At 42.1% G+C, this 27,796-nt stretch overlaps 1 protein-coding gene across 1 annotated transcript; it reads left to right on the top strand.

Annotated features, from left to right (window-relative positions):
- Positions 1-10,265: 10,265 nt before the first annotated feature.
- On the top strand, positions 10,266-27,479 carry LOC116977046 (organic solute transporter subunit alpha-like). The gene is made up of 7 exons (XM_033027254.1): positions 10,266-10,507; positions 13,067-13,221; positions 17,926-17,999; positions 18,083-18,241; positions 21,938-22,049; positions 23,344-23,599; positions 24,834-27,479. The coding sequence occupies exons 1-7, from the start codon at positions 10,459-10,461 to the stop codon at positions 24,959-24,961; spliced, it is 933 nt and encodes a 310-aa protein (XP_032883145.1). The 5' UTR covers positions 10,266-10,458; the 3' UTR covers positions 24,962-27,479.
- The last annotated feature ends 317 nt before the right edge of the window (positions 27,480-27,796 follow it).

Genomic DNA, 27,796 nt, shown 5'->3' on the forward strand with positions numbered 1-27,796 from the left:
TGATGATTAGAAAATTTCTCAGAAGTTGAATAGTATATCAATAAACTTATTGGGGACAATCTTGACCATTGGAAAACATAGAAGATTGTAAGTAGACAAAAATGCTGGAGAAACTCAGCGGGTGAGGCAGCATCTATTGAGCGAAGGAAATAAGCAACATTTCGGGTCGAACCCCTTCTTCAGACTGATGCGAGGGTGGGTGGGGGGGGGGGGGGGGCAGGAAGAAGAAAGAAAGAGGTGGAGCCAGTGGGCTGAGGGAGAGCTGAGAAGAGGAGGAGAAAGTAGGGACTACCTGAAATTAGAGAAGTAAATGTTCATACCGCTGGGGTGCAAACTGCTCAAGCAAAATATGAGGTACTGCTCCTCCAATTTACGGTGGTCCTCACTCTGGCCATGGAGGAGGTCCAGGCCAGAAAGGTCGGATTCGTAATGGGAGGGGGAGTTGAAGTGCTGAGCCATCGGGAGATCAGGTTGGTTATTGCGAACCGAGCAGAGGTGTTCAGCGAAGCGATCGCCAAGCCTACACTTGGCATATGAGATTGTAATATTAGTATTTTCTCCCACAACAATTTTATGTTCCATTTATTAAGCAGATTATACTATTGACCCTCCATTGATGTGGGTTTCCATTTATAAATTTAAAATACCATCCATTGCTTCTAATTTTATGACTGTCCACCAATGATCAGCTCAGTCTCATTACTCATTCTCATTGGTCCCTATAAAGTTTCAATCTGTAAGAGAAATTATTGTTACTTTTCAATCATGTTTATCAATAATACGTGTTACCATTTTCAGGAAATGGCTCGATTGTAATTATGTATTGTCTTTCTGCTGACTGGATAGCACACAAAAAAAATGTCTGTGATAAATGTCTGCACCTAGAGGCCAATTTAACACATACTTTTGCAAATTGTACAAAAATAAAAACTTATAGATTGATATTTTTGGAATCATTTCTGAAGTTGTTAATACTAAATTGGATCCAGACTCAAAACTAATAATACTTGGAATATCAGAACAAAGTTTAACACTCACAACAAGCCAAATAAACTTCCTCAACTACAGTATAATAACTGGGAAAAAATTAATATAAAATTTTGGAAAGGGCCTATAACCCCCACAATTAAAATGTAGATCGTGGAAATGTCGGAGACCCTACATCTGGAAAGAATTAGACTTGTTCTAATGGACAAACAAGAACTTTTTTAAAAAATATGGTCCCCATTCATTAACTATTTGAAGGGATAGATTGGCTCGGCACGGAAACCCAACTGAAGCTTGAACTCAGGATTAGATGAAAAGTTATACTTTATAATCTACGAACCTATCTCCAATGACGTATTATTAGTAATTCATCCCATTTTTTTTTCCTTTTTTGACATTTGTAATTCTATTTTTTTCTTTCTCTCTCTTTCTATCTACATAAAAAAATAGAAGCAGAATCAATCCACAATTGAAAATTTTAATAATGTATGATTGATGTACATGAAAAGTTTTTTACTATAATATGTAACTATACTTTACCATAACATGTTTACTTCTAATTAAAAATATTTTAAAATTAAAAAAAAAAAAGCTATTCACTGTAGCTCGGTACATGTGACAATAAACTAAACTGGAATGAATTGAACTGTTTGTCTTGAAAGAGCTGCTGCCATTTGACTTGAAAGTCCAAAAGCTTGGAGTGGATTCAGTTCAATGAATTGAACACTTTGACATAGAATTTAAGAAAATCTTGATAATAGTTTTTTGTCAGCATGGGAGGTTTCTGTTTAGTAACTGAAAAAGAGGCGTTGTCAAGGGTGGGGGTGCCAATTATCATTCTTGTGTTTCATTTTGACAGACAAGCTGAACCAGGTTAACCAGCAGCAATAGAAACATTCTGACAAGTCATAAAATATCATCTGGCATGATATAAATCACACGTCATACAAAATAGAAGTAGGAATAGGCCATTGAATGTCCTGGACCTGCCCCAATATTCAGTAAGATTCAGATTCAGATTCACATTTATTGTCCCATGCACCAATTAAGGTACGGTGATATTTGAGTTACCATACAGCCATACAATTAAAAGAACACAACAGTTAAAAAGAACGATAGAACTTCACATAAACATCCACCACAGTGATCACTGTGATGGAAGGCAATAAAGTTCAGTCAGTCTTCCTCCTTTTGTTCAGCCATGTTTGGGGGTCTTAACCCTCCTGTAGTCACCAGCTACGGATGGCCCGATGTACAAGCCCTCTCCTCAGGATGATCGAAGCTCCGACTTCGGGACAGATGGAACACACTCCGCGGCTTGGTGTGCCCGAATCGGCCACTTTCTTACTGGAGACCACGGCTTCTCGATGTTATAGGTCGCAGGCAGACCAGCGGTCGGAGCTCTTCTCCAGCAATCCCCAGGTGATGGGTGATCTTCTCCTCAATGCTTCTTTCCTGCATATATTATATTTCCCATATGTTTTTAATGACTAGAAGGAGGTTACATGACCCGTTATGCTATCTCCCACAGTCTACCAAATCCCTCACTTATTTGTGTGCAAACAATGTTCATTCGTATGTCTATAGCTCTCCCTTGATTCTCCTTTCAACCATTCTGCAAGGGGGAATTTGTATTATCCAATTAACCCAACCACCAGTCTGTCTTGGGACTGACTTAATATCCAAAAACTATCAATCTCTTGTCTCAAATATATTTGGCAACTGGCCCTGCATAGATAGTCCTCTTTGCTATAAAGACTCATCACCATCTGGATAGTCTGAATAGCTAACTCTTTAATGTAGAATCTGTTATACCTGGTTCTGGATTCTCTCAACGCAGAACTTGCTGTGCCTGCTTCACTCGTGTCGAGCTCTATGAATAATTTTGTATGTTTAAATAAGATTAGGCATTTATTCTTCTGAACTCGAAGCTGGACTACTCAATCTCATTTTACTATCCCAAGAATCAATTTGATCGTTACTTCATTGCGGATATGCCCTCACATAAGTAGGAAAACAAGACCTCACGCAATATTCCAGGTCTTTTCAGAGCTCTTTAAAATTGTTGCGAGACATCTTTGATTCTTGAACATACCAATATCCTAATGGAGTCATCCTAATTGCTTGTCTAAGAAGGGTCTTGACCCAAAACGTCACCCATTCCTTCTCTCCAGATATGCTGCCTGTCCCTCTGAGTTACTCCAGCTTTTTGTGTCTATCTACACATTAGCTTGCCAACTTATGTGTGCAAGTTCCTCTGAACACCAACACCGGGGGGGAATGAGGTGGGAGCCAGGACTAAACCTGGCAAGTGATAGTTGGTCGCAGGGAAGGAGGGGTTTTGATAGGCAGATGGTTGGAAAAAAGGCCAGAGATGAAGAGACAAAAAGGAAGGAATATGTGGAAGTGGACAGGGGGAGGGGGAAGGGGAGGAATGGGTACAAATCCACGTGGGTCACAGGGAAGAAAGAGTGTGGGGAAAAAAAGGTTGTAGGAGTTATTAGTAGGTTAGTTGCCTGGAATTGGAGAATTCAATGTTCATACCTTTCGGTTTGTAAGCTACCCAAGGAACTGTTCCTCCAGTTTACGTTTGGCCTCACTCTAGCCACAGAGGACAGAAAAGTCAGTATGGAAATGGGAATGCGAATGGGAAGGGGAGTTAAAATAGTTGGCAACCGAGAGATCTAGCAAGCCTTGGTGGACCAAGTGCAAGATTTCATTGAAGAGATCGCCTAGTCTACGCTTGGTCTCGCTGATGTAAAAGTGGCCACATCGGGAACATTGAATGCAATAGGGTGAGGTTGGAGAAGGTGCAATTGAACCTCTGCCTCATCTAGAAGGGCTGCTAGGGGTTTCTCGATAGATGTAAGGGAGGTGGTACTGGGGCAGGTATTACATCTCCTGCGGTTGCAGGGGAAATAATCTGCAGTGGGGGTAGTTGGATGGGAAGGTATGAGTGAACCGAGGAGTTGTGGAGGGAGCGGTTTCTAGCAAAAGGTGGAAAGGGGTGGGGTGAGAATATGTGACTGGTGGGGGGATCAAGTTGAAGGTGGCTGAAATGTTGGAAAATGATATATTGGATGCGGAGGCTGGTGGGGTGAAAGTTAAGAACCAGGTCACAGACGGATCCTTCACCGCATCTCCTCTGTGACCCATGGTTCTGCCCTTGCTCCCCCTCTCCCCAGATGGAAGAAGGATATAGAGTTCCTCAGGTCCTGACGTTTTAATCCACCAACTATATTCAACGTATCATTCTCTGATATTTTCACCACCTTCAACGTGGTCCCACCATCAGTCACATCTTCCCAATGTCACCTCTTTCCTCCTTCCAGTGGCAGTGATGGAGCCAGGTACGATCGTGACATTTAAGAGGATTTTAGATAGGCACTTAGATATGCAGGGAATGGAGGGATATGGATCACACTGCAGGCTGGTGAGACTGGTTTAAATTGACAACATGTTTGGCACAGCCATCGTGGGCCGAACAGCCTGTTACTGTGCTGTGCTGTGCTTTGTTCTATGATTTAGGATATTGGGATGGGCCCAGTTATTTTTAGTTGCATTGAAATAGAAATCCCAATACTTTACAGGATTTTCTGTTTTGTAAAGTTTCCATGCATTTGTCTAGTACTTTCATTGTCCTTCAAAAGACCTTTAAAATGAAGAAGTAAATGTAATTTATTCAATCACAACTGATTTAAGCTGCAGCTACAGTTTAAAAAGTAATCCTAAAGTCAATGCAGCCTTTGAAAAGTCTTTCATTTCTTAAGAAGGCTGTTAGAAAAGCCTGAATGATTGAGGCTTAGGGATCCATTCCCAACATTTGCGATGGGTGGAGCAAGAGAGCAGCAGTAGAAATGGATTAGCAGACACAAGTGATGAAAGATTCAGCAAAGTTACAGGGGTTTTATTTTAAAGATACACTAAAAGTATGCACCTATTTTTCACGCCCAAATATAACGATGACATTCAAATAAATATTCATCGCAAACTCAGTTCCATAAGTGTGCACAGGGCAGCCCTATAATTACTTTAGAAAGAAACCCTCTCCCAAGATTGAGGCTGATACATTTTGGAACATAGGTGAATTTAGCTTTTAGTAACACCGTGATTCTTCTGTGAGTTATTTTTTTAGATAACTGTTGTCTCTTTTAATTGTTCTCCAAAGGAGGCTTTCAAATGTAGCATTCATACTGTTTCCAGCTGCCAAACGTGGGAGCACACTACTCAGCATGGACATGACACTTCCAGTGAAAGATGAAAAGGCATTGGTATCTGACACTTACCCACAATCAGCCCAAAATTGTTCTCTGCGAACAATGATGAGTTGCTACTCAGCATTTCTACTGGACAGTATACTCCAGGGGGCAAGTAAAATGAGTAAAGGGCCTGTCCCACTGCGGGGACCTAATTTGCGAGTTTGCGCTTGACTCATAGTGACTCAAGACCAAAGTGAGGTCGCAGCATGGTCGACACGTGGTCCTAGGAGGTCTATGTAACTCTCCTTTCTGTAGCTCTTAGCTGTAGTGTCTATGTTGTTGGACCAGGACAAATTGTTGGTGATATTTACGCCTGGGAACATGAAGCTCTCAACCATCTCCACTTCAACACCATTGATGCACACCATTCTGGAGAAGACCAAAACTGCACAAAATACTCCAGCTATGTTGTCATCAAGTCCTGTTTATTTGTTGTAGGACCACCTTGCTCCTGAACTCAAAACCTCTTGCAAGGCCTTCTTAATTGTCTTCTGCACTTGCTAGTTTGCTTTGTGTATAAGAACACCCAGCTCACTTTTACACGTCAACATTTCCAGCATAATATCTTATTAAAATAATTTGTCTTGTTGTTTCTCTTACTAATGTTGATAGCTTCACAGTTATCTTTCCTTACTATATATCTAACCACTTTATTTGTCTAAATCAAATTGCAGCTTCTTTTCATCTGCCTTACAACTTGTATTCCCAGCTTGCTTCAGGACTCTGGTGTCAACCATGCAAGAGATGTGGCCTGCCCACCAGAGAGCATTGAGTGTGATTGGAATCGCGACACTGGTATATTGGACTGGGAGAAGACACAGATCTTGGTTTGCCTATTCTGCTAATTGATTTGGAATTTTTGTGGTATTTTTTGACCACCGGGTGGCACCACAATGGCAGCCTCGTCAACAGTCTGTCCTTTCGTCCTTTTTAAATTATTTTTAGTGTGTTTTAAAAGTTTGTGTTAATGTTTTCTGATTTGTTTTATATGAGGGGTGGGGGAGGGGGTAAGGGGGAAACTTTTTTTCCATCTCTTACCTTGCCGGAGATGCGATTGTTTTCCGGGTCGTATCTCCGGTCGCTCTGCGGCCTAACATCGTGGAGCTGGAGGCCTTGCTCGGGACTGGACTTTGAGCCCCACCGTGGGGCGTGGACTTACCATCGGAGCCGATCCCTTGCCTGGAATCGATGCTGTAACCGCGGCCTGCGGACTTTAACATCAGGGGCTCGCAGTCACGGCAGAGGCCGAGTCGGGAGCTCCAACGAGGTTTGACTAGCCTCGACCCGGGGTCCGATCGCCGGCGCGGGGGAGCTGACATCCCCCTGATGCAGGAGCCTGATCGCCCCGACTCGGAGGGCCCGACCGCCGGCTACGGAGTCAAGATCATCCTGTCAACGGAAGGCTCAAGGCCCCCGACCGCGGGAGAACGAAGAGATTGAACTTTTTTTTCGTCTTCCATCACCGTGAGGAATGTAGAGGAGTCACTGTGGTGGATGTTCATGTTAAATGTTATGTGCTCTGTTGCTTTTTATTAGTATGACTGTATGGCAAATCAAATTCCTTGTATGTTGCAAAACATACTTGGCTAATAAAGTATGATTATGATTATTATGATTAATATTTTCGTAGTGGGAATAAAGGCGTAGACTATTTCCTAAATGGGGTGCGTATCCAGAAATCGGAGGTGCAAAGGGACTTGGGAGTGTTGATGCAGGATTCACAAAAAGTTAATCTGCAAGTCGAATCAGTAGTACAGAAAGCAAACTCAATGCTAGCATTTATTTCAAGAGGGCTTGTATACACAAACAGGGATGTAATGTTGAGGCTCTATAAGGCGCTGGTAAGGCCACATTTGGAATATTGTGAGCAATTTTGTGTACCATATCTGAGGAAGGATGTGCTGTCTCTGGAGAGGGTCCAGAGGAGGTTTGCAAGAATGATCCTAGGAATTAGTAGGTTAACCTATGATGAGCGTTTGTCGGCACTGGGCCTGTACTCGCCGGAGTTTAGAAGAATAAGGGGGGGGGGGAACCTCATTCTTCTTCTTATTGAGTCCACACACTAGAGCTGAACACACTTCTCGGCATCTGCATACAATGGTGTCTGTCTTGCGCTTCTTGTGCTTATTGTGCGTGGTGGCGGAAAGATTGGTGGAAACAGGGCCGTGACTTGAACGCTCTTTCCTTGACCCCTGGGACCTCATTGAAACATACAGATAGTGAAAGGCTTGGATAGAGTGGATGGGGAGAGGATGTTTCCACTGTTAGGAGAGTCTAGGATTAGAGGTCATAGCCTCAGAATTAAAGGACGTTCTTTTAGGAAGATGAGGAACCATTTCTGTAGTCAGAGGGTGGTGAATCTGTGGAATTCTTTGCCACAGAAGGCTGTGGAGGCCAAGTCAGTGGATATTTGTAAGGCAGAGATAGATAGATAGATTCTTGATTAGTACAGGTGTCAGAGGTTATGGGGAGAAGGCAGGAGAATGGGGTTAGGAGGGATAGATAGATCAGCCATGATTGAATGGCATTGTAGACTTGATGGGCCAAATGGCCTAATTATACTCCTATCACTTATGACCTTCTTAACCCCTTCATCCCTCGCTCCCTTAATACCTCAGAGGGCAGTGGAGGCAGGTTCTCTGGATGCTTTCAAGAGAGAGCTAGATCGGGTCTTAAAAATAGCGGAGTCAGGGGATATGGGGAGAAGGCAGGAACGGAGTACTGATTGGGGATGATCAGCCATGATCACATTGAATGGCAGTGCTGGCTGAAAGGGCCGAATGGCCTACTCCTGCACCTATTGTCTATTGTCTCACTACTCTCCAACCTATTGCTTTCCATCTTCCCCATCACTATCATGCTGTTTCCCATTGCTCTCCACTCTCCTACTACTTTCTCACTACTCCCACTCTCAATTCTCCACCAAATCTTTCACTCTCTTATTCCATTCTCCCCCTTCTCATATGGCCCTCAAACTCTCTCCTTTCTACTCCCAACCCTAACTCCAGTCTGCTTTATCGCTATGTTTGATATGGTTCTTAAAGATAGCGGAGTCAGGGGATATAGGGAGAATACAGGAATGGGGTACTGATTGTGGATGATCATCGTTGAATGGTGGTGCTGGCTCGAAGGGCCGAATGGCCTACTCCTGCACCTATTGTCTATTGTCTATTCTCTATTGTCTATGTGAACGAAAAATTACCATCAAATGGTTTAACATTGAAGACTCTTGTTTTTCTAAAATGACACAGGCCATATTTTATATTTGCTGATGCACCTAATCTCTGCTTCTCAGATGCCATTTTCTTGCTTCCTTGATGGCTTTCTGATGTAAATCTTCCCACATTGTTCTCCTCCCCATTTTTGAAAAGCCAAATTCATGCTGCCCATATGCTTCAAATTCTTAAGAAAGATGACACCGCATTTCTATTTGGGTCATCATTGCATAAAAACGATCCAATAATGAGAAAATGACTTGCTGTGACTCAATAATAGTTATGTAGTCTTTTGCTTTTACAGTTTTCCTCTCTTTTATTTATTGTTTGTGATTGGTTTGCTGGTGCAATCCAATTATACAAATAAAAATGAATCTGCTTATTTATCTCCAAGTGTCTGAGGTTATAGACCTATTAACTTGTTTAAGCGGATCTAATATACTTAATAGACATTTAAAAAAAATCTTATTTAGCTGTGTTCACGTAAATTACACTACAGGTTAATTATTTTGCAATACTATTTGCAGAAAATATTGAGGCGCTTTAAATTTATTTGACATTAAAAAGCCATGAGCAGTTTCTAAGTTCCAAGGGTATTGCACTTAATGTAATGTGACACAACCTCATATTAAAACCACCTAAAGGAAAAATTCAACATCCATAGTTGGAATAATAAAAATGGAAAAATGAACCGAGCACTAAATCAATGCTTATATTCAAACCCAAGAAAGAACGATATAGCCAATGATAGGAACTGGCTTAAATATAATAGTGATTGCTGTTGCAGAATGTTTAGCTTAGTTTAGTTTAGAGATGCAGCGTGGAAACAAGCCCATTGGCCACAGAGTCCACGCCGATCAGCAATCACCCATACACTGGTTCTCTCCACTTTACATTTCACTTCTCTTCTTTCCTTATCTGACATCCTTTTGTCTCCTTTTCACCCCTAGCCTTTGTCACTTACTTCACCCATCTGCGGATCGCCACTCACCTGTATTCACCTTTCACTTACCGGGCATTATCCCAGGCCCATGTCTACTTTCCAACTTTCTCCCCACCACGTCATCAGACTGAAGAAGGGTCCTGACAAGAAGCATCGTCCGTCCATTCCCTTCACAAATTCTGCACGACTCCAGAACTTTGTATTTTGTATTGAAAACCCATATTCACTTTTTTGTATTATCTGGCATTTTATCAATTTATTTATTTTTAGATAGTCAGTGTTCTTGCCTTGTAAGTATTTCTGCTTAGTTTATAATTTGAAATTATACTTCCTTCCGTCAGACAGCAAAACAGTTGGAGGAAACGGGTGGAAGAAATCATGCTTAAAATAACACCATGCATATATTCTTAAATGAACTGAAGTGTAAAGAAAATTATTATTTGTTGTATCCATATTAAATATTACACTTTGAAATGTTAACAAATTATTTATTTGGAAACTTCTCCATTACTTCTCTTTCGGAAATCCATGGTGTACCTATGACATTCCATTGTCATGATAAAACTGTTTGTAGTACCAGTCACTAACTTATAATCTTTTAACCCTTTGTAGACTTGTAGGATAATTTTTGAAGTGAGACAAAATAAACTTCATTTTTATGATTTTTCCAATTCTTTTTGAAAATACTGCAAATACATTTTAATGATTCAGATATTGCATGTTAGAATGTTTGAGTACAATGCTTTGAAAGCATTCAAAGTGTGCCTAGTACTTAAAGGGTTAAGCCACAAAGTTCATTTGTCTCACATTTTATTGGACATAGAATTACCTGCTCTTGAGTGCAGAGTTTCTATTTACTCTGCACAATTCATGACAGGGAAGATCCAGTAACAGAACGCTCATGGATAAATATGTATAACTAAGTGCAACAAAGTACCAGAAGCTTTTAATCTATTAATCAGGAGGAATTTAGCAAAGTCCTCAACTATAACACAATATTTAATCCTGCCTGAACTCAATTGGTGATTTATTTGAAGCTTTAAGGACAACAATCATGCCAAACTGCAGTGACAGCTTGCCAAGTTCTGAAGATCTAATGAAAGGTAGGGCCTTAAAATATGAAACATAATTCAGTATTGGAACTAGTTGGAAAATGAAAGATTTGGAAAGATGTTAAGATATGAGAAACTGCAGATGACCTGACCCATTGAGCTCTTCCAGCACTTTGCTCTTTGCTTTGAAATATATCACTGTTCCTTCATTTTTGCTAATTCTACATCCTGGAACTCTCTACCCCGATGGCGGTCTGGTAGCAGCAATATCAGTGGTTCAAGCAGATAGTGTTTCTCCAAGGGCACTTAAAAATGTGGTGTAAATGTCAGTCCCCTGAAAAATAAACAAATACATATGGAATATATAATCTCTAAAGCAACAGGTTGCAAAACAGTTGAATAAATGACCTCCTCCACCTCTTAAATACGGCCCACTCAATACATTTACTTGAAAGTGATTGCTATTGTGTTAGCAAATCAGCTGCTGAGACACACAAGACCCACAAAAAGCAAAGATCTGTTTTGGTGAAAGCATTTATGTCGGTCGGCCACAACACTGGGAAGATATATTGGCGTGGAATATTTTATGTCCAGTAGAAGAGGCCTCAGTTTGATGCCTCGTGCGCATACGCAATCTCAAACATTGTAGCCACTCCCAGAAGGTTATGCTACGGTGTGTGAATTTTTGAAAGGCAAAACCTAACTCATCCGCAAGAATGTTTCACAACGTGACACAAACTTTTCTGTCACTGTGTAGGCTAATGAATGTATGTAGATTAGCGAGTAGTCCTGATTTTCCAATCCATTTAAATTCCTGATGCTGGACTTTTTCCTCTGTAAATAAGCAACGTTTCAGGTCGGGACTCTTCTTCAGCCTTTTATGTTTTGCTGACCGTGTGGAATAGGACAAATGGTATAACATTTAAAAATTCAATGATTTTAAAATCAATAAAAATATTTTAAATTGTTTGTTTATGATATCTTAACGCACTTGAGTCTCCCAACCCCTGCAGAGTAGTTATTAAGATGGCTGATCCGTGGGCGGTTGCTACTAGGACACAAGTCGGGACCTGATCAACCCCGGCTGGGTCGCCTGGGCGAAGGGGTTTGATGTTGTGAGACCCAAAACACCCGATGATCCCAGGTCACATCACTGAGGATGCGTCCCAGCGCATCTAGAAGATGTATATTGTGCACTGTCAGAATATGTGTGTGCATGTGTCCATGTTGAACCATTTTGTGTGCTTTCTGTAAAAATGATGGAATTTGTTTTCAATATCTGCTTTCATTCTTGATTTACTTTATCTATGAAAATTTTGGATCATGACTGGCCTACCTGATATACACATTGGAATAGGGAGGATTATTGTCTCAGTGTCCATTGTATCTTCTAATGTTAACAGCAAATACTATTGTCATTAGTGACCACTAAATGTGAGCTAGTATTTCTTTTTGATGTAGTGTTTTTATTGGATTGATTGTGGATTCACATGTTGAATCAATTTATTATTTTCTTGTTTACTACACTTTGAAGTAGAATATGATTTATTCCGATCTACGCAGTTTGCAAAGTCTTTCTATTCCTACTGTTATACACTAACAATATTTTCTGCGTCCTCTCAGTCCTGATGAAAGATCTGGACCCAAAACATTGAATGGATCTTTCACCTCATTGAATTGATTCATCCATGCATCTTTTGCCTTAATGGATGCCACCTGACAAATAAGTACAAATGTTATAGGAGCAGACCTGCTGAGTTCTTCCAGCGACTGCAGTTTCTTTTGTCCTCTTCCTACAATTGGCTTTTAAACATTTCTACCACAATTGCATTTTTGATCACCCACCGATCGTGGAATTTACAGAACTTGTCAAATGAAGTTGTTGATGAGAAATAAAGACATTGAGATTGAATTGCTGTGGACCAGTGATAGATTGATAAAAAATACATCTATTGATGCTCCTGAACACATCATCAGTGATGTAACCTGGGGTCATTGGGTGTTTCGGGTCTTTCAACATCTTTCCCTCACCCAGGCGACCCAGCCGTGGTTGATCAGACCATGACTTGTGTTCAGGTGGCATTCGCTCCTCCCCATGGACCTTCTCTCCTGATCCGGAGCCATCTCGAGGCCTTCTCCGCTGCCTCTGTGGTGTTCTTGATGGTTCTTCTCCTCGCCACTCCGTTGATGCCCAGTGCACTCAAGGCTTTGTAGAGCGATTGCCCTGCAAACCCTCTGCAGCCAAACTCGATGGGCATACACCTTGCCTTCCAGCCCTGCTTGCGGCAGTCTATGGCCAGCTCCTCATACTTGGTCATCTTCCTCTCATGGGCCTCCTCCAGATGGTCCTCCCATGGCACTGTCATATTGTATGTGACTACTTACTTTCCAAAGACAGGAATATGAGCTAATTATATCCAGATAATTTTTGGTGTATTGTTTATTATTTTAATGGACAGAGACAATGGAAACATTTCCTTGTTTGGTTAGTCCCCATGTTGGATGTAAATTGATAACACATGCCTTATTATGCAAGTTTAGATTAAATTTTAAAACATCCAATTCTAGTACATATAGGGTCATAGACATTTATTTCTCTTCTTTCAACAGCTTTCACAGCTGGTGACATTGCTGTTATGGTAATACTTAATTTGGTCGCAATTGCCTCTTATGCCATCTTCATTGAACTATGGATCTACTTACACAAAAATATTGCAAATGATGTAATTAAGGATAAGACCCTCTTAGTGCTTGGCTTGTTTCCAGTAAGTATCATGTTTTGGTGGAATATTGCTGCAATATTCGCAGTGATATTTGTATATATTGATTCATTATTCGCAGTGATATTTGCATATATTGATTCATTTGGTGTTAGATATTAATGGCGATCAATTCCAGATGTGTTAAATCTTGGATAAATGTAAGTTCGCTTCCTTGACTACGACCACATCCTGTGTAAGGTAAGTACAATCTACTAAATACATCACATTTTCATTCTGAAGACATGCTGATTTTACCTCCCCACATTGTGAATCTAGAGTAGAAGCTACTTGAGGACATTATTACCTGCTGGACCTCCTCCAAGTTGCTGTTATATCATTACCGTTGGGTTTTCATATGGGTATCCCTACCCACCATTCAGATTGAAGAGGTTCATTTTGGCACCACTACCACTTTCTCCAGGGTATTAGCAATGGGCAACAAATGATCGACACCCACATCCTGTAGATTATTTTTTATAAAGTTTGAAATGGGACCTGAGACGCATAATTTACTGTAAGTGAAATGAGAATTATTTAAATTGTTCTCTTCCTGGTCCAGTGAGATTGATTGAACAATTATCACATTGTTAGAGTTACTTTCGTGTTAGGTCACTGTTGTCACTTATATGGATAATTAGTGTGCAAATCCACCAATTTCAAGAAAACTACAGAGAAGCTGAGTCTAGAATGACTTTTATGCTAACCAACGAGCAGCAGTACATTGGTGCACTCATAGAACTGATGATTTGCGGCACCAGTGGCCTTGTTATAATCCTGACCTTCAGTGCTGTCAACGTCGAGTTTGCACGTTCTCATTGTGACCACTTGGGTTTACCCTGAGTGGTCCAATTTCCTCCCACATTCCAAAGATATGCAAGTAAAAAAATCAATTGATCATTGTACATTGCCCATTGTATGTAGGTGAGTGGTAGAATCATGGACGATTCAAAGGGAATATGGGGAAAATAAAGTGTCAATGGTTCTTTATTGTCACATTTGCACTGCACAATGAAATTCTTTTTGCATAGCTCACACATGCACAGTCGCCCGATTTTGGCGCCATTTACAAAAATTAAAATTCTACAGTCCACATGCTGGATGTACCGGAGTGCCCCCAATCCAGGTTATCCCCAGGCTGCTGCAGGGTCACCGGGTCCATCTTTGTTCTCAGCTGCCCCTGGGTTGTTCGCGGCGGACGCTGCATCCATCTATGTTCACGGTGGCCCGTCATGTTGTTTAAGGCGGCCACAGTTTCCGTCTTTATTCAGCTCCACAGCACATCACAGCAGTACATGGACCCAGTGTTCCGAAGGACCTGTTTTTGACTCTACAATCTATATTACTAAAGGTCTGATCTTGATGCTTTTGGCTTGCTGTGCTGTGATTTCTGAGAGAACACCGCCACCTACGGCCGTCATTTTTGGCCACCTCGCTCAGAGCCCCCCTCTGCCTTCCGGGACCAGAGGATTTTTCCCATCGATGAACAATCAGAGATATATTGATGTTTTTTTTTTAAATTGCCATTCTCTCTGCTGCCCCTGCTGGTGGGAGGGGGAAGGGACTATAAAACCCGGAAGTGGTGTGCCTCACTCAGTGTCTGCAAGATGGAGGAAGCCAGAGGGTCACGTCTCTCTGAGCAACACTGAACACATGGCTACTCAACTGTGAGTGCCCTTAATGTGGTTTGAAAATGAAAATATGGTTGGTTTGAAGTAAAAATGCACTGCAAATGGTGGTTTGGGTGCTTTGGCTTGAAGTTAAAAGGCACTACTGCAAATGGTGGTTTGGGTGCTTTGGCTTGAAGTTAAAAGGCACTACTGCAAATGGTGGTTTGGGTGCTTTGGCTTGAAGTTAAAAGGCACTACTGCAAATGGTGGTTTGGGTGCTTTGGGTAATTTCCTGTTTGCACTGTATATTGAATTTAGATAAAACGCTACCACTTACGGCTATGATTTTTGGCCATCTTACTCAGTCCCCCTCCGCTCAGGAGGTGCAGAGGATTCTTCCCATCAATGAAAAATAAAAGTGTTATTAGTATTTAAAATATGTTGAGAATCTCTTTCCTGTCAATCATGCCATGAAGGCCACACCTTTTCCGGTGGGAGGGGGAGCGGTTAGAAAACCCAGAAGTGTGGGTGTGGCTCAGTCTCTGCATGATGGGGGGAGGGAGAGGTCACGACTCTGTCTGAGCTGTGAATCAATTGAACACACTGAATGTCTACTGAACTGTGTTTGGTGTTTTGTGTGGTTTTATGGTGGTTTCACCCTGCATGAAATGGTATGAAGCTGCGTTTGAATTTGGTGGCCTTGCACCCTGCTTGAAGTGGTATGAAACTGCACTTGAATTCGGTGGCCTTGCACCCTGCTTGAAATGGAATTAAACTGCACTTGAATTTGGCAGCCTTGCACCCTGCTTGAAGTGGTATGAAACTGCACTTGAATTCGGTGGCCTTGCACCCTGCCTGAAATGGAATTTCAAGGAATAGCCATGAGTCAACTGCCAGCCCACCAGTCGTGAGTGTGCTGCCAGCACACCAGGCTTGAGCTGCTACCCCAAGAACCCATACCAGCGCTCCAGAAAGCCCCCCACCCCCCCCCCACTGGCCACCAATATTGGAATTGGTGGAGAGGGGGAATATTGCATCGGGGGACCAGCCCTCCCGTGTGAACATGGGACCCAACGGGTCCCACTTAGTCTAGTGTAGGATAAATTTATTAGAAATCCTCAAGATTCATAATTCATGACAGGTTTATTACTCCCCCAAGTGTTGATAGTGCACTTATCTATTAACGACACTAATCATCTTTAATTTGCCATAGTTGTTCTGCTAAGATTCATCCAGTATTTTAATAATTAAAATCATACTATTGGACATTTCAACAGGGCTTACTAGATAATAATTCAAAGTATTGTACAGTAAAACTCATTAATTAGGCATGCTTGGGATCTTGATGCTGTACTATCAGATTTTCAAGAATATTGGATGTCATTCTTATTAATAAGCCAACATATTTTAATTCTGATGCTAGGGGGTAAAAATAATAAATTGTCCAGTGAACAAGATAAATTTAAAGAGAACACTGGAAACAAGGCCCTGTAAAGTTTCAAGAGAGTGTGTGAAAAGGAGCCAGCTTAGTTTTGAGGGATTGCGGGAATCAGGGTCCTAATGGTTCTGTACTTAGTTTGTTTGATTATATTCACAACACTCCCTGTAAGCTTTCTAAAAGCCCTGTCCCACTGTACGAGGTAATTCAAGAGCTCTCCCGAGTTTAAAAAAAATAAAATCAAACTCGTGTTGAGCACGTAGAATGAACGTAGCGGGTATGTCGGAGCTCGGGGACGTCCCTTAACGGCTCGTAACGCTAACCGCAGGTACTCGGGAAACACGGTAAGCTCGGGAAGACTCGTGAAGGTTTTTCAACATGTTGAAAAATGTCCACGAGAGGCCCGAGTACCTAGGATCGGCCACTACCGTAAATCTCCGAGTTCGAATCAGGGCAAACTCGGGTGAACTCTTGAATGAACTCGTACAGTGGGACAGTAAATGCCCCTGTCCCACTTAGGAAACCTGAACAGAACCCTCTGGAGACTTTGCGCCCCACCCAAGGTTTCCGTGCGGTTCCCGGAAGTTTTTGTCAGTCTCGCTACCTGCTTCCACTACCTGCAACCCTACCTCCGGAAACCGCACGGAAACCTTGGGTGGGGCGCAAAGTCTCCAGAGATTTCGTTTCAGGTTTCCTAAGTGGGACAGGGGCAATAGGCTCTGTTCTCATGCTTCCTTTAAATTTAGTTCAGCCCCAATTCCATGCTATTATTAAAAACCCCCCAGCACCTTTTCCTCGTGCCCCTTTTCAACTCATTGCAGCCATGATTCTCATACTGCTGTTAAATACACAGACAGCCTGTTATCAGAACTCTTTTCAAACTCAATGGGACTCCATCTCCACTTCCACCAGAACTCACGGGAGGTGCAGTCCAACTCTCCCTTTGTACTCACTGGGTCCCGGTTTCCTGTACCCCTTTTAAATTCACCATGAGTTGTTTCTTGCATTCACTTTAAATTCAATTGTTTCATTGGAAAATTCATCATGCAATTGTGAGATATCAAAAATAAATGGTTGTTCTATGTTATTCCACTTTCGCATTGCCTCCCTTTATACTTGGGAGAATTCAGAGTTGAATTAAGTTGCAAGTCAAGTCAACTTTATTTGTCACATACACATACAAGATGTACAGTGAAATGAAAGTGGCAATGCCTGTGGGATTGTACAGAATAACAGAACAGATCAGAACCAGTATTTACATTTTTTTAAAAAGACACAACAGTAATTACACCCTGGTGAGTTTACAGTCCTGATGGCCTGTGGGAAGATACTCTGTCTCATCCTCTCTGTTTTCGCATCTTTGATTGTGCGTCGTTGATTGTAGGAGGAAATCCAGGCGGTCACATGGAGAACATGCAAACTCCACACAGAAACCCAGGTCTTGGGCACTGGGAGGCAACAGCTCTGCCAGCTGTGCCACTGTGCTGTCTATGTTCTCAAATTTGAATTCTTAGAGAGGAAAACAGCATTGGATTTATATTGATAAAATATTCAATTGCAGCCATTTGGAAATTAATCATGGTTTTAGCATTGAGCAATTTACATGTACAAGTGAAAACATTGGCCTATCTTCAACAGAAGTTAATACTCTTGTTTTCCTAGGTAACTACAGTTGCCTACCAGTTGGGAATATTTGTTCCACGAGCTGGAACCTTAGTAGACTTTGTGACTGCAGTGTAAGTATGTTGGCAAATGAACTTTGTTAAATGTGGCTGTGGTAAACATTTAGTACCTAACTTGAATTATCTATATTTTACAGTTATACGAGCATCTCTTTGTTTAGTTTCTTCCACCTCACGATAACTTACCTTGGTGGAGTAACTGAGGCCATTGATAAACTTGGATTTGTGGATGCATCTCTAAATGTGGGTCCTTGTTGTTGTTGTTGCATCTGCCTTCCAAAGGTCAAGATAAATAGGTATGTATTCATGAGTATTTACCTTTTTATGGTATGCTAGTCACATGCATTTGCAGATGCTGGAATTTTTCATCGAACACAGTGTTGAAGTAACTCAATGGGTCAGGCAGCCTCTCTGGAGGGTATGGTCAGACGTAGATATCCATGTCCTCTAGAGATGCTGCCAGATCCGCTGATGTAACTTCAGTACTTTGTGTTCGACTTTAAAATATGCTGGTGGTTGTACTCCAGTAATGATTTTATACCATTAATTTCTACAGATGGAGTAAAACGGAGTGAAATTTATTTGAAATTTATTTTCCCTTTTTGTGGTGACATTGCAAGATGTTGCCCATTGAAGACTAAAACGGGGATTTGATGGCATTGCCGGAATGGTTACATTTACTTGATTGAACTAATTTATTGTCATTAAAATTCAGTTAAAATTGCTCAATAAGTAGTTGACAATATTGGTGTTATATTAACAATATCATCTTGATGTGGGACAGAATGCACAGTATTTTAAGAGTTGGTGTGAATCCAATAAATGTCCTGTCTGCCTCTGTCTGCTTTTCTCCACTTTTGGATGTACAAGGCACTGCAGATGCTGCATTCTTGAGCAAAGTGTCAACTTAGTGGGTCAAGCAGCTGGAGGGAATGGACGGGTGATGTTTCAGGTCGGGTCAGTCTGAAGAATGGCCCCAACACGAATTGTCACCTGCCCATTTCCATCCAGAGATGCTTCCTCCAGCACCTGAGTTCCTTCAGCACTTTGCATGTTGCTCTTTTCTCCTTTTATGTTTTGCCATCTGAAGTTACATCATTATGCAACAATATTCAATACAGTTTTCATTTCTGTTCTTTAGATGAGATTTACATCATTCATTTTTAGAATCATTTTCTGACTTTCCTGAGAAAGAAAGAATTTACATGTGTAATAACTTGGGTTAACTTAGTTGTAATAACAGATTTAATTAACTTTGCAATGAGAAACTTCTACACTGACTTCATTTGCTGCCAGAAGCAGCAGAGGCCTCCTTGCATTTCCGGGCTTAACTTAAATGGTACCAGAGAAAGAAAGTGTGCTTACGAGGCCTGGAAGAGCATACTCAGAGCTGCCAACTCTCACGCATTGAGCGTGAGACTCACGCATTTTGCCCAATTCTCACGCTGATCACGGAATTTCTCACGCTGTCGGTCAGATATGGGGCTTTATATGTGGGCCAGATATATTGTCAGCGCAGAAGGGCTAGGAGCAAGGCCAAGTGTGCATCCAGTCAAGGTCTGGAAAAGTACTAGGTGTGCAGTCAAAGCTGGGACAATGGGAGTGTTCAGCACTGGGAACCTAAGCAGGTAAGCAGCTATGATCAGGGTAGGATAGGGGGCCAGGTGTAAAGCTGGACTCAGGGTCATGAATGAGAGAAGGTATGCAACTGGAGTCAGGGTCAGGAGTAGTACCAGGTGTGCAGTGAGACCTAAGTTGGACAACATGGGCCAAGTGCTTGATTATAATCTGATTTCCATACATGAATACACTAAGATCATTCATGTGCTGCACCTGTTGATCAGAGCCTGGCTCTACTGTGGAATGTAATTAGGAATGTAATTTAACTTAACCTTATTCATAGCTAATCCAATTTAAAGCATAAATATTGCATTCAAGTGTTAGTTAAAAGACTCGCTACAGTATGCACCAGATTGCACAATTTCAGGCTTAAAAATGGAAATGCTCCGTATCAACCCCCCCCCCCCCCCCTCAGTCGCTACAATCTCTCAGGCTTGGTCTCTCACAATTTCTTACTCCCAACTCTCACCCAATGTTGGCAGCCCCGGCATACTGGCTGCATCAAACTCCATTAAGAGTCTGAAGAAGGGTCTCAACCCGAAATGTCACCTGTAGATGTCCGCCAGAGATGCTGCCTGACCAGCTAGGTTACTCCGGTAGTTTGTGTTTTTGTAGTAAACAAGCATATGTAGTTCCTTGTGTCTCCATTAAGATATGCTTTAAATTAACCAGAAGAATTTATTTGACTGTGGTAGTCTCAAAAGCCACCACATGTTCTCTGCAGAGACTCCATTTTACAATACAATACAATTCAATTTATTGTCATTTGGACCCCTTGAGGTCCAAACGAAATGCAGTTTCTGCAGCCATACATTACAAACAAATAGACCCAAGACACCACATGATTTACATAAACATCCATCACATTGCTGTGATGGAAGGCCAAAAAAACTTCTCTCTCCACTGCACTCCCCCCCCCCCGATGTCAGAGTCAAAGTCAAAGCCCCCGGTGGGCGATGGCGATTGTCCCGTGGCCATTAAAGCCACGCCGGGTAATGCAAGGTCGCGCACCGGGTCTTGGTGTTAGAGCACCCGGCGTGCGCTCGCAGAGACCCGCCGCCATTCCAAGCCGCGCGGGGCGGTGCTGTAAGGCCCCGCTCCAGGAGCTCTTCAACCCCGCAACTCGGGCGGGAGAAGTCGCCGTTGCGGAAGCCCCGAAAAGCGGTCTCCCTCCAGGGACCCGCGGGCTCCCGGTGCCGCCGTCCGCCAGACCCGCAGTTGCAGCCACCGAAACTCCGGGGGTCGGGCCGCAGCAGCGTCAGTATCAGTATCAGTATCAGTATCAGAATTCTCATCGATATTGCATAAACATACAAGGACCCTGACTGCTTTAGACAGGTGCTGAACTAACTACAAAAACCCAGGATTAATATGGGAAATAATTTGTATCTAATTAAGTTACATGGGACCCCTTTTTCACTGAGACCTGTCAGTTTTTGTTGAGCAAACAAAATTAAAATTGACCCCCTTATCTTTACAGCTAATTGATTCACCTTCAGTTTTGTCTTAGCAAATATGATTGCAAATGAATAATAGTAATAATAATCATCATCATCTTACAGTAACATTAGTTGTCACATATGCTCTTGCATCTTTCCTTTGAATGGTTCACAATATTGCAGATATCGCAATCTGGCTAAATACCATATAACCATATAACCATATAACAATTACAGCACGGAAATAGGCCATCTCGACCCCTCTAGTCCGTGCCGAACACATAATCTCCCCTAGTCCCATATACCTGCGCTCAGACCATAACCCTCCATTCCTTTCCCATCCATATAACTATCCAATTTATTTTTAAATGATAAAAACGAACCTGCCTCCACCACCTTCACTGGAAGCTCATTCCACACAGCTACCACTCTCTGAGTAAAGAAGTTCCCCCTCATGTTACCCCTAAACTTCAGTCCCTTAATTCTGAAGTCATGTCCCCTTGTTTGAATCTTCCCTACTCTCAGTGGGAAAAGCTTTTCCACGTCAACTCTGTCTATCCCTCTCATCATTTTAAAAACCTCTATCAAGTCCCCCCTTAACCTTCTGCGCTCCAAAGAATAAAGCCCTAACTTGTTCAACCTTTCAAAAGGTTTCTGTAATTATTTCCCGCTTCTTTCAACCACTTCCCATGTGCTTCCATCAATATGTTAATAGTCTTGGAGACCCCCACACACGCCAATTGAAATGCAAAAAAATACATTTCAATTCAAACTGAACTTTTTCTCATCTCTAATATTTTTATTACCGAAAAAATCTAAAGAATAAACAGGCTTTTACATCCAGAATCGTTTTACAATTTGAGGATGTCTAAATGCACTCTATAGCCAATCAGATCATGAGTGATTTTAAATACTGGGGTATTTATTTTGCAGAAAAGCTTATAGAGTTCTCCGATTTGGCATTTTGCAAACTTTGATCCTGCAACCAGTGCTTCAGTTCATTTCTGCTGTCCTATGGGCTGACGGGAAGTATGACATTGGAGAGGTAATTTCTGAAATTTGCTTGTTTCAATGTTAAAATGCATATCTAATAGGCAATCTCAAGTTCGATGCTTTAATTCATTTGGGGAGTTTCCTGAATTTATTAATTTGCAAAATGTTTTTTAACAAAACAATATGAAATGCATATATATTAAATTACCTTAAGAGTGATATTTATCTTTATTGATCTGTGTATTTTTTTTCTCAAGTAAAGTTTGTAAGTTTTTGCCATGGAGCAAGAACTGCTAAACCCAGGTATGAGATTTGTTTGCATATTCTGCATTTACTGCAGATATTGCTTGCGTTGCAAAGAGACAAAACATCTTGCGATAGGATTGTACCTCCAACTGATAGAACCAGCACATAATGAATTTGAAAGGGTTTCCACTCTTGGGTAATTATGGGGATAGTAGAAATCACTCGCATATCTGGTAATTCAGCTAATTATCATACTGGTTCCAAGGAACTGTGTGCCTGACAAGGATTCCTTAATTCATTTAATGATCACAAATAGAATTTGAAAGAAATTATAATGCAAAATAAGTTACTCAAACCAACAATTATAGATTGGTGGTACACAAAATGTTGGAGAAACTCAGCGGGTGCAGCAGCATCTATGGAGCGAAGGAAATAGGCGACGTTTCGAGCCGAAACCCTTCTTCAGACTGATAGGGGGTGGGGGGGGGGAGAAGGAAGGAAAAGGGGAGGAGGAGGAGCCCGAGGGCGGGGGGATGGGAGGAGACAGCTCGAGGGTTAAGGAAGGGGAGGAGACAGCAAGGGCTAGCAAAACTGGGAGAATTCAACGTTCATGCCATCGGGACTTGCCATCGGGTTCATGCCATCGGGAATTATAGATTGGTGCTTTACTACCACATAAGCAGTGATTCCATGTGCCCACCTTATTGTTTTCTTTTCACCCATTTATTTATTTACACTGGTTTGACATTCATCCTTGGAGGGAAACTTTAACCCAGGTTGCTGACAAATACATCCTGTACCAATAGTGCAATGTTCAATGAGTGCATCAAATGGAGTGGGAAGAAGGCCATGCTCCAGTGATATGCATACGGTAAAAGCCTTATATATGAACATAGCATACTACTAATCTACCCGGTTTACGTATTTACAATTGTGCAATATTAACCCAATTGGCAACTTTTGAGGTTATTTACTACGTTTTTCATGCTCTGGTATAGCAACTGTCTTTTATTGTCACACAGCAGAAATGTTTTATCATTTCATTCAAAAGTATAGAAATGATTTGCACCTGTAGTTATCAGTGAAATTTTCTGTTACAGGTCCATCCAACCAATCCCTTATTCTACATTAAGATCCTACTCAACATATCTGCTTTAATGTCCTTGTATGTATTCAATCTGTTACTGAAGGCTGCATTTGGAATTGCAGAAGCGAACTATCATCTTTTGGCCAAATATGCCATTATAATTGTCTACATCATCCTCAGTAATTTACAGCCACTAATTTTAAGTTTGTTTGCAACTTACAATATCATTCCCTGCGTGACCTTCTATTCATCAAAAAGCAGAGCTTCACGTGAGTAGTCTATACATAACTAAAACTCTGATCTTGTTATCTTCCGGTTTGCGCGGTCCTTCTATTTGCTCAAAAACGGTTCACGATAGCACTACGTTTTTTTGCCAGTTCACTCACCGTTCTCCTGTGCTGCGAGTACACCAAGTTATGTTCAGATCGGTTGAATGTGTAAAAGTTAGCGAGGTTTAAAAAATCTTTAAAACCGCGCACCAGCAGATCGATCTCTTCTGCCAGTCAGCGCCGCGCGGATTAGTCTCTTCCCGTCTCTTCCCGTCACTCCCCGAGACGGACCGCCCCATCCTGCGCCATCACGTCTTTACTGGAGCTGAGGTTTCCAATTGGTCACAATTTTCGGAGGGACCCGAAGCAGCCCATCCCCAAGCAGCCCAGCGTCAGAGACCTGCCCACCCCAGCCCAGCATGGGAGACCCAGCCCAGAGTCAGATACCCATCCCAGCCTCGAGTCGGAGACCCAGCCCAGCCCAGCCCAAAGTCGGAGACCCAGCCCAGCCCAAAGTCGGAGACCCAGCCCAGCCCAAAGTCGGAGACCCAGCCCAGCCTGGAGTGGGAGATGTCGTCAATGTCGCCAAATGGAAAGCGGAGACTCTGATCCCGGCGGAAGAGAACGACCAACGACCAGTGCCCGCTGTGAGTCCCCATCGCACCGCCAATTCCAGCCACTACACCTCTGGTCCCTCTCATTGGCTCCTTCCCCCTCCCCCGTGATGCCTTCCTCTCCCCCATGCCTTTTCCCCGTCTTTTCTCCGAGCTCACTCACCCCCTCCCCTCCCCACACAACCCTCTCCCCCAACTGCCCCCGTCCCCCACAAACCCCCTCCACCACAAACCCCCTCCTGCCACCACCCCTCACCCCCAAAACCCTCCCGCCCACACCCCCCCCCTCCCACATCCCTCCTCCTCCCCTCCTGCCCACATACACACCCCCTCCCCCCACATCACCCCTCTCTTCCCCCCCTCCTACACCTCCCCGTCCACATGCACCCCTGCTCCCCTTCCACCCCACAGCCCCCCCTCCCCTTCTCTCCTCCCACACATGAAGAGGAGGGGGAGGGAGTGCTCGGGGATGAGGGGAAATGAGCCACGCCTGCGCAGTTAGGGGCTATGGGTGTGTGTTGAAATATTGTGTTGGGGGAAAATGAAATATTGTCCTGCTTTTTTCAGCCATTCATTCAAATCCTACATTTACACTCACACAACTGTGGATTCTTTTACAGAAATTGACCATCATGCAAAAATCCTGGAAATGTTTATACTACTTCTTGTATCCAGAAAGTACTATCACAAACGTTTGCCAGATGTTCTGCCGCTATATTTTGAAGATCCACTACACAATATGTGTTAATTTGATGTAAATAGTTCCATTATGTTTAAGGTTAATTACTGAGTTAGCTATTTCAAAACAGAACTTTGGTTTAATTACCAGTAATTTAAAAATATTTAATGGTATGATAAGATTAGGATGGACTTTTAACATTTTAATTTAAATATTTTTCTCTACAACAGATATTGTCAAGTGCATATCTTAAAGATCAGACCGCATTCTCTGTTTACTTTTGTAAAATTGAAAGAGAAATGTGAACTAATACATAGTGACCTTTGCCATTTCATTTTCTTCAAATAATCATTGAAGGAAAGGTAAATGTTCCTCCAGCACCAATCCTAACCGTACATTTTAGTTCAGTCCTGACCTGAAACATTATCTGTCCATTTCTTCCACAGATGTTACCTGACCTGCTGAGTTCCTCCAGCACATTTTTTGCTCATTTTTCTCCAGTTTATATACCATCTGTTCTTATACATTATATAAACAAAATCTAGTTCAGGGCACTAATCTTTTGCTGCCTCAGTGTTATTCTCATTACACAATTCCAACTTCAGTCAATGTTGTTAAATATTCTTTACATTAGGTACTATTTCTCTCACCTTCAACATGCTGTCACCGTCCCTTTTCCCTTAACCAATCTTTAACCAGTCTGCTGTTGTGGTCTACTGTTCTATCTCATTCATCTCCAAGGCCCTCGGATGTGAAGGTGCCTTCCATTTTCACGTCTATCTTGCAAATTTCACACATTTTAAAACTTACAGCAATTCTTGACCTGATCACAACAGCTGTAATTTGTTTTCTTTATCTGGGTAATTAAACCACATTCATCATTTGCAATGTAGTCTGCAATTTTAACTTGGCCCATAGTACACCTTCTTGCTGTAAGAAAATTGGGACTATGTCTGTGAGAACCTAGCCTCAGACTTGGGACATCCCTATCCTGAAGTACTTCAATTCAGAACCTTTCAGGAAATTACATAGAAAATAGGTGTAGGAGTAGGCCATTCGGCCCTTTGAGCCTGCACCGCCATTCAATATGATCATGGCTGATCATCCACTCAGTATCCTGTACCTGCCTTCTCTCCATACCCTGATCCCTTTAGCCACGAGGGCCACATCTAACTCCCTCTTAAATATAGCCAATGAACTGGCCTCAACTACCTTCTGTGGCAGAGAGCTCCAGAGATTCACCACTCTCTGTGTGAAAAATGTTTTTTTCATCTCGGTCCTAAAGGATTTCCCCCTTATCCTTAAACTGTGACCCCCTTGTCCTGGACTTCCCCAACCATCGGGAACAATCTTCCTGCATCTAGCCTGTCCAACCCCTTAAGAATTTTGTAAGAAATTACCTGGGTATAAAGAGAAAAACACCTGCTATGAGAGATAGTAATATATGGGCACATTGCCAACTCTAAGCTAGTAATTCCATGTCTCCACTGTCATTGTACCATTTCTATGGTAGCCTTCTCTCCACCCTTTTAATCACAAGAGACTGAAGTTTTAAACCATTGTTATCTATTGCTGCCGATCCACAGCAACAATGCACGGGAGAAACATGGTTCTCATAATAAGTATCAAGCATATAGTAGATTGTGTTGCACTTTGATATGTCAGGAAGTAATTACTTTTATTTGAGCCAACTGAACCTTTTTGTTTCAAATATCTCTGTGGAAAGATAACCCTCTGGGCCCAGTCTCGTGCATAATACATGGTATAATGATTTAATATCATTCTTAAGTGTCCTTAGCTCATTATGTTTTACAGTTTGGTTGCATGACTGGAGTTGCATGTTATAAATAATTTAAGCATTTACTTATTTTTGTGAATGACAAACAATGCATCAAAATGAAAATCAATAATGCTCAATTTCATTTACATGGAAATGTTCATATGCATGTATTTTGAAAGAGAACTTAATGCATGTCATCTGGCACATAATGGTAAATTCACAGCCTATATTAATAATAAGTCAATGACCTGTGCAACACTAGGGCATCTGGAATATTAGGAAAACGCTTTATTATTCTGTCAATGCTGGAGAATGCAACCAACATCACAGCTGTTCAAATTAATGTCAAACACATATCAGGATAGTTAAAGATATTTACTTAATATTTTAAACAGAAGTGTATATTTTATGAGAATGATCAGTTTCCAACATTTGCTGTTTTATTTTGTATTAAAGAATGCTTATTCTTTGCTAGGTTTTGAGCAACATTACTAACAAAGTACAAACCTATTTACATTTATTATCATCTGCAACCATATAGAGGTTGAACATCCATTTTTCTGACAACTGATGGTCTGCCCACCCCTATAATCCGGACAAAATTGGAAGAGCTCAGTTGAAATTGAAACGTCTCTCCTAACTGTTTCGCAAAGACAATACAGTAAACCCTCTTTTTAACGATCCCCTTATAATGGATTTTGAACGTGGCAGAAGGATCTGCCGACCCATCCCCGGCTCACACCATCTCCCCCCCGGCTGTTTAGAGGTCCTGCTGCTGACCCCACTCCTGACTCGCAAGGTGCACCAGCGAGCCCTTCGTTCACCGCACAGTCCGGTGACACACTGTTGTTGCGGCTCAGATTTTAGCCCCTGGGGACTGCGCTTTCTTCAGGCCACTGCCAACGATAAGACACTCTTGGTCGCCATGAGGCTCCCACCCCTCTCACCTGCTGTCTCATCCAAGGTGGAGTATGTCGGCAACTCCAGAGAAGGATGTGGTGGTTGGGGGGGGGGGTGAAGAAGAGGCCGACTCTGGATTACTGAGCAATGGGAGGAGGGACGAATGTGGCGGGAGGAGGGTGGCGGTGTGTGGGAGGAGGAGGGTGGCAGTGTGTGGGAGGTGG

The sequence above is a fragment of the Amblyraja radiata genome, chromosome 9 (genome assembly GCF_010909765.2).
Source record: "Amblyraja radiata isolate CabotCenter1 chromosome 9, sAmbRad1.1.pri, whole genome shotgun sequence".
Lineage (NCBI taxonomy): Eukaryota > Metazoa > Chordata > Chondrichthyes > Rajiformes > Rajidae > Amblyraja > Amblyraja radiata.

What these genes read in the sequence shown, in the direction of transcription:
- LOC116977046 (XM_033027254.1), top strand. Translation starts at nt 10,459, where the DNA reads ATGCCAAACTGCAGTGACAGCTTGCCAAGTTCTGAAGATCTAATGAAA. An exon ending in TTCTGAAGATCTAATGAAAG is followed by an intron (nt 10,508 to 13,066) that starts GTAGGGCCTTAA and finishes TTCTTTCAACAG; the next exon opens with CTTTCACAGCTGGTGACATT. An exon ending in TAGTGCTTGGCTTGTTTCCA is followed by an intron (nt 13,222 to 17,925) that starts GTAAGTATCATG and finishes TTGTTTTCCTAG; the next exon opens with GTAACTACAGTTGCCTACCA.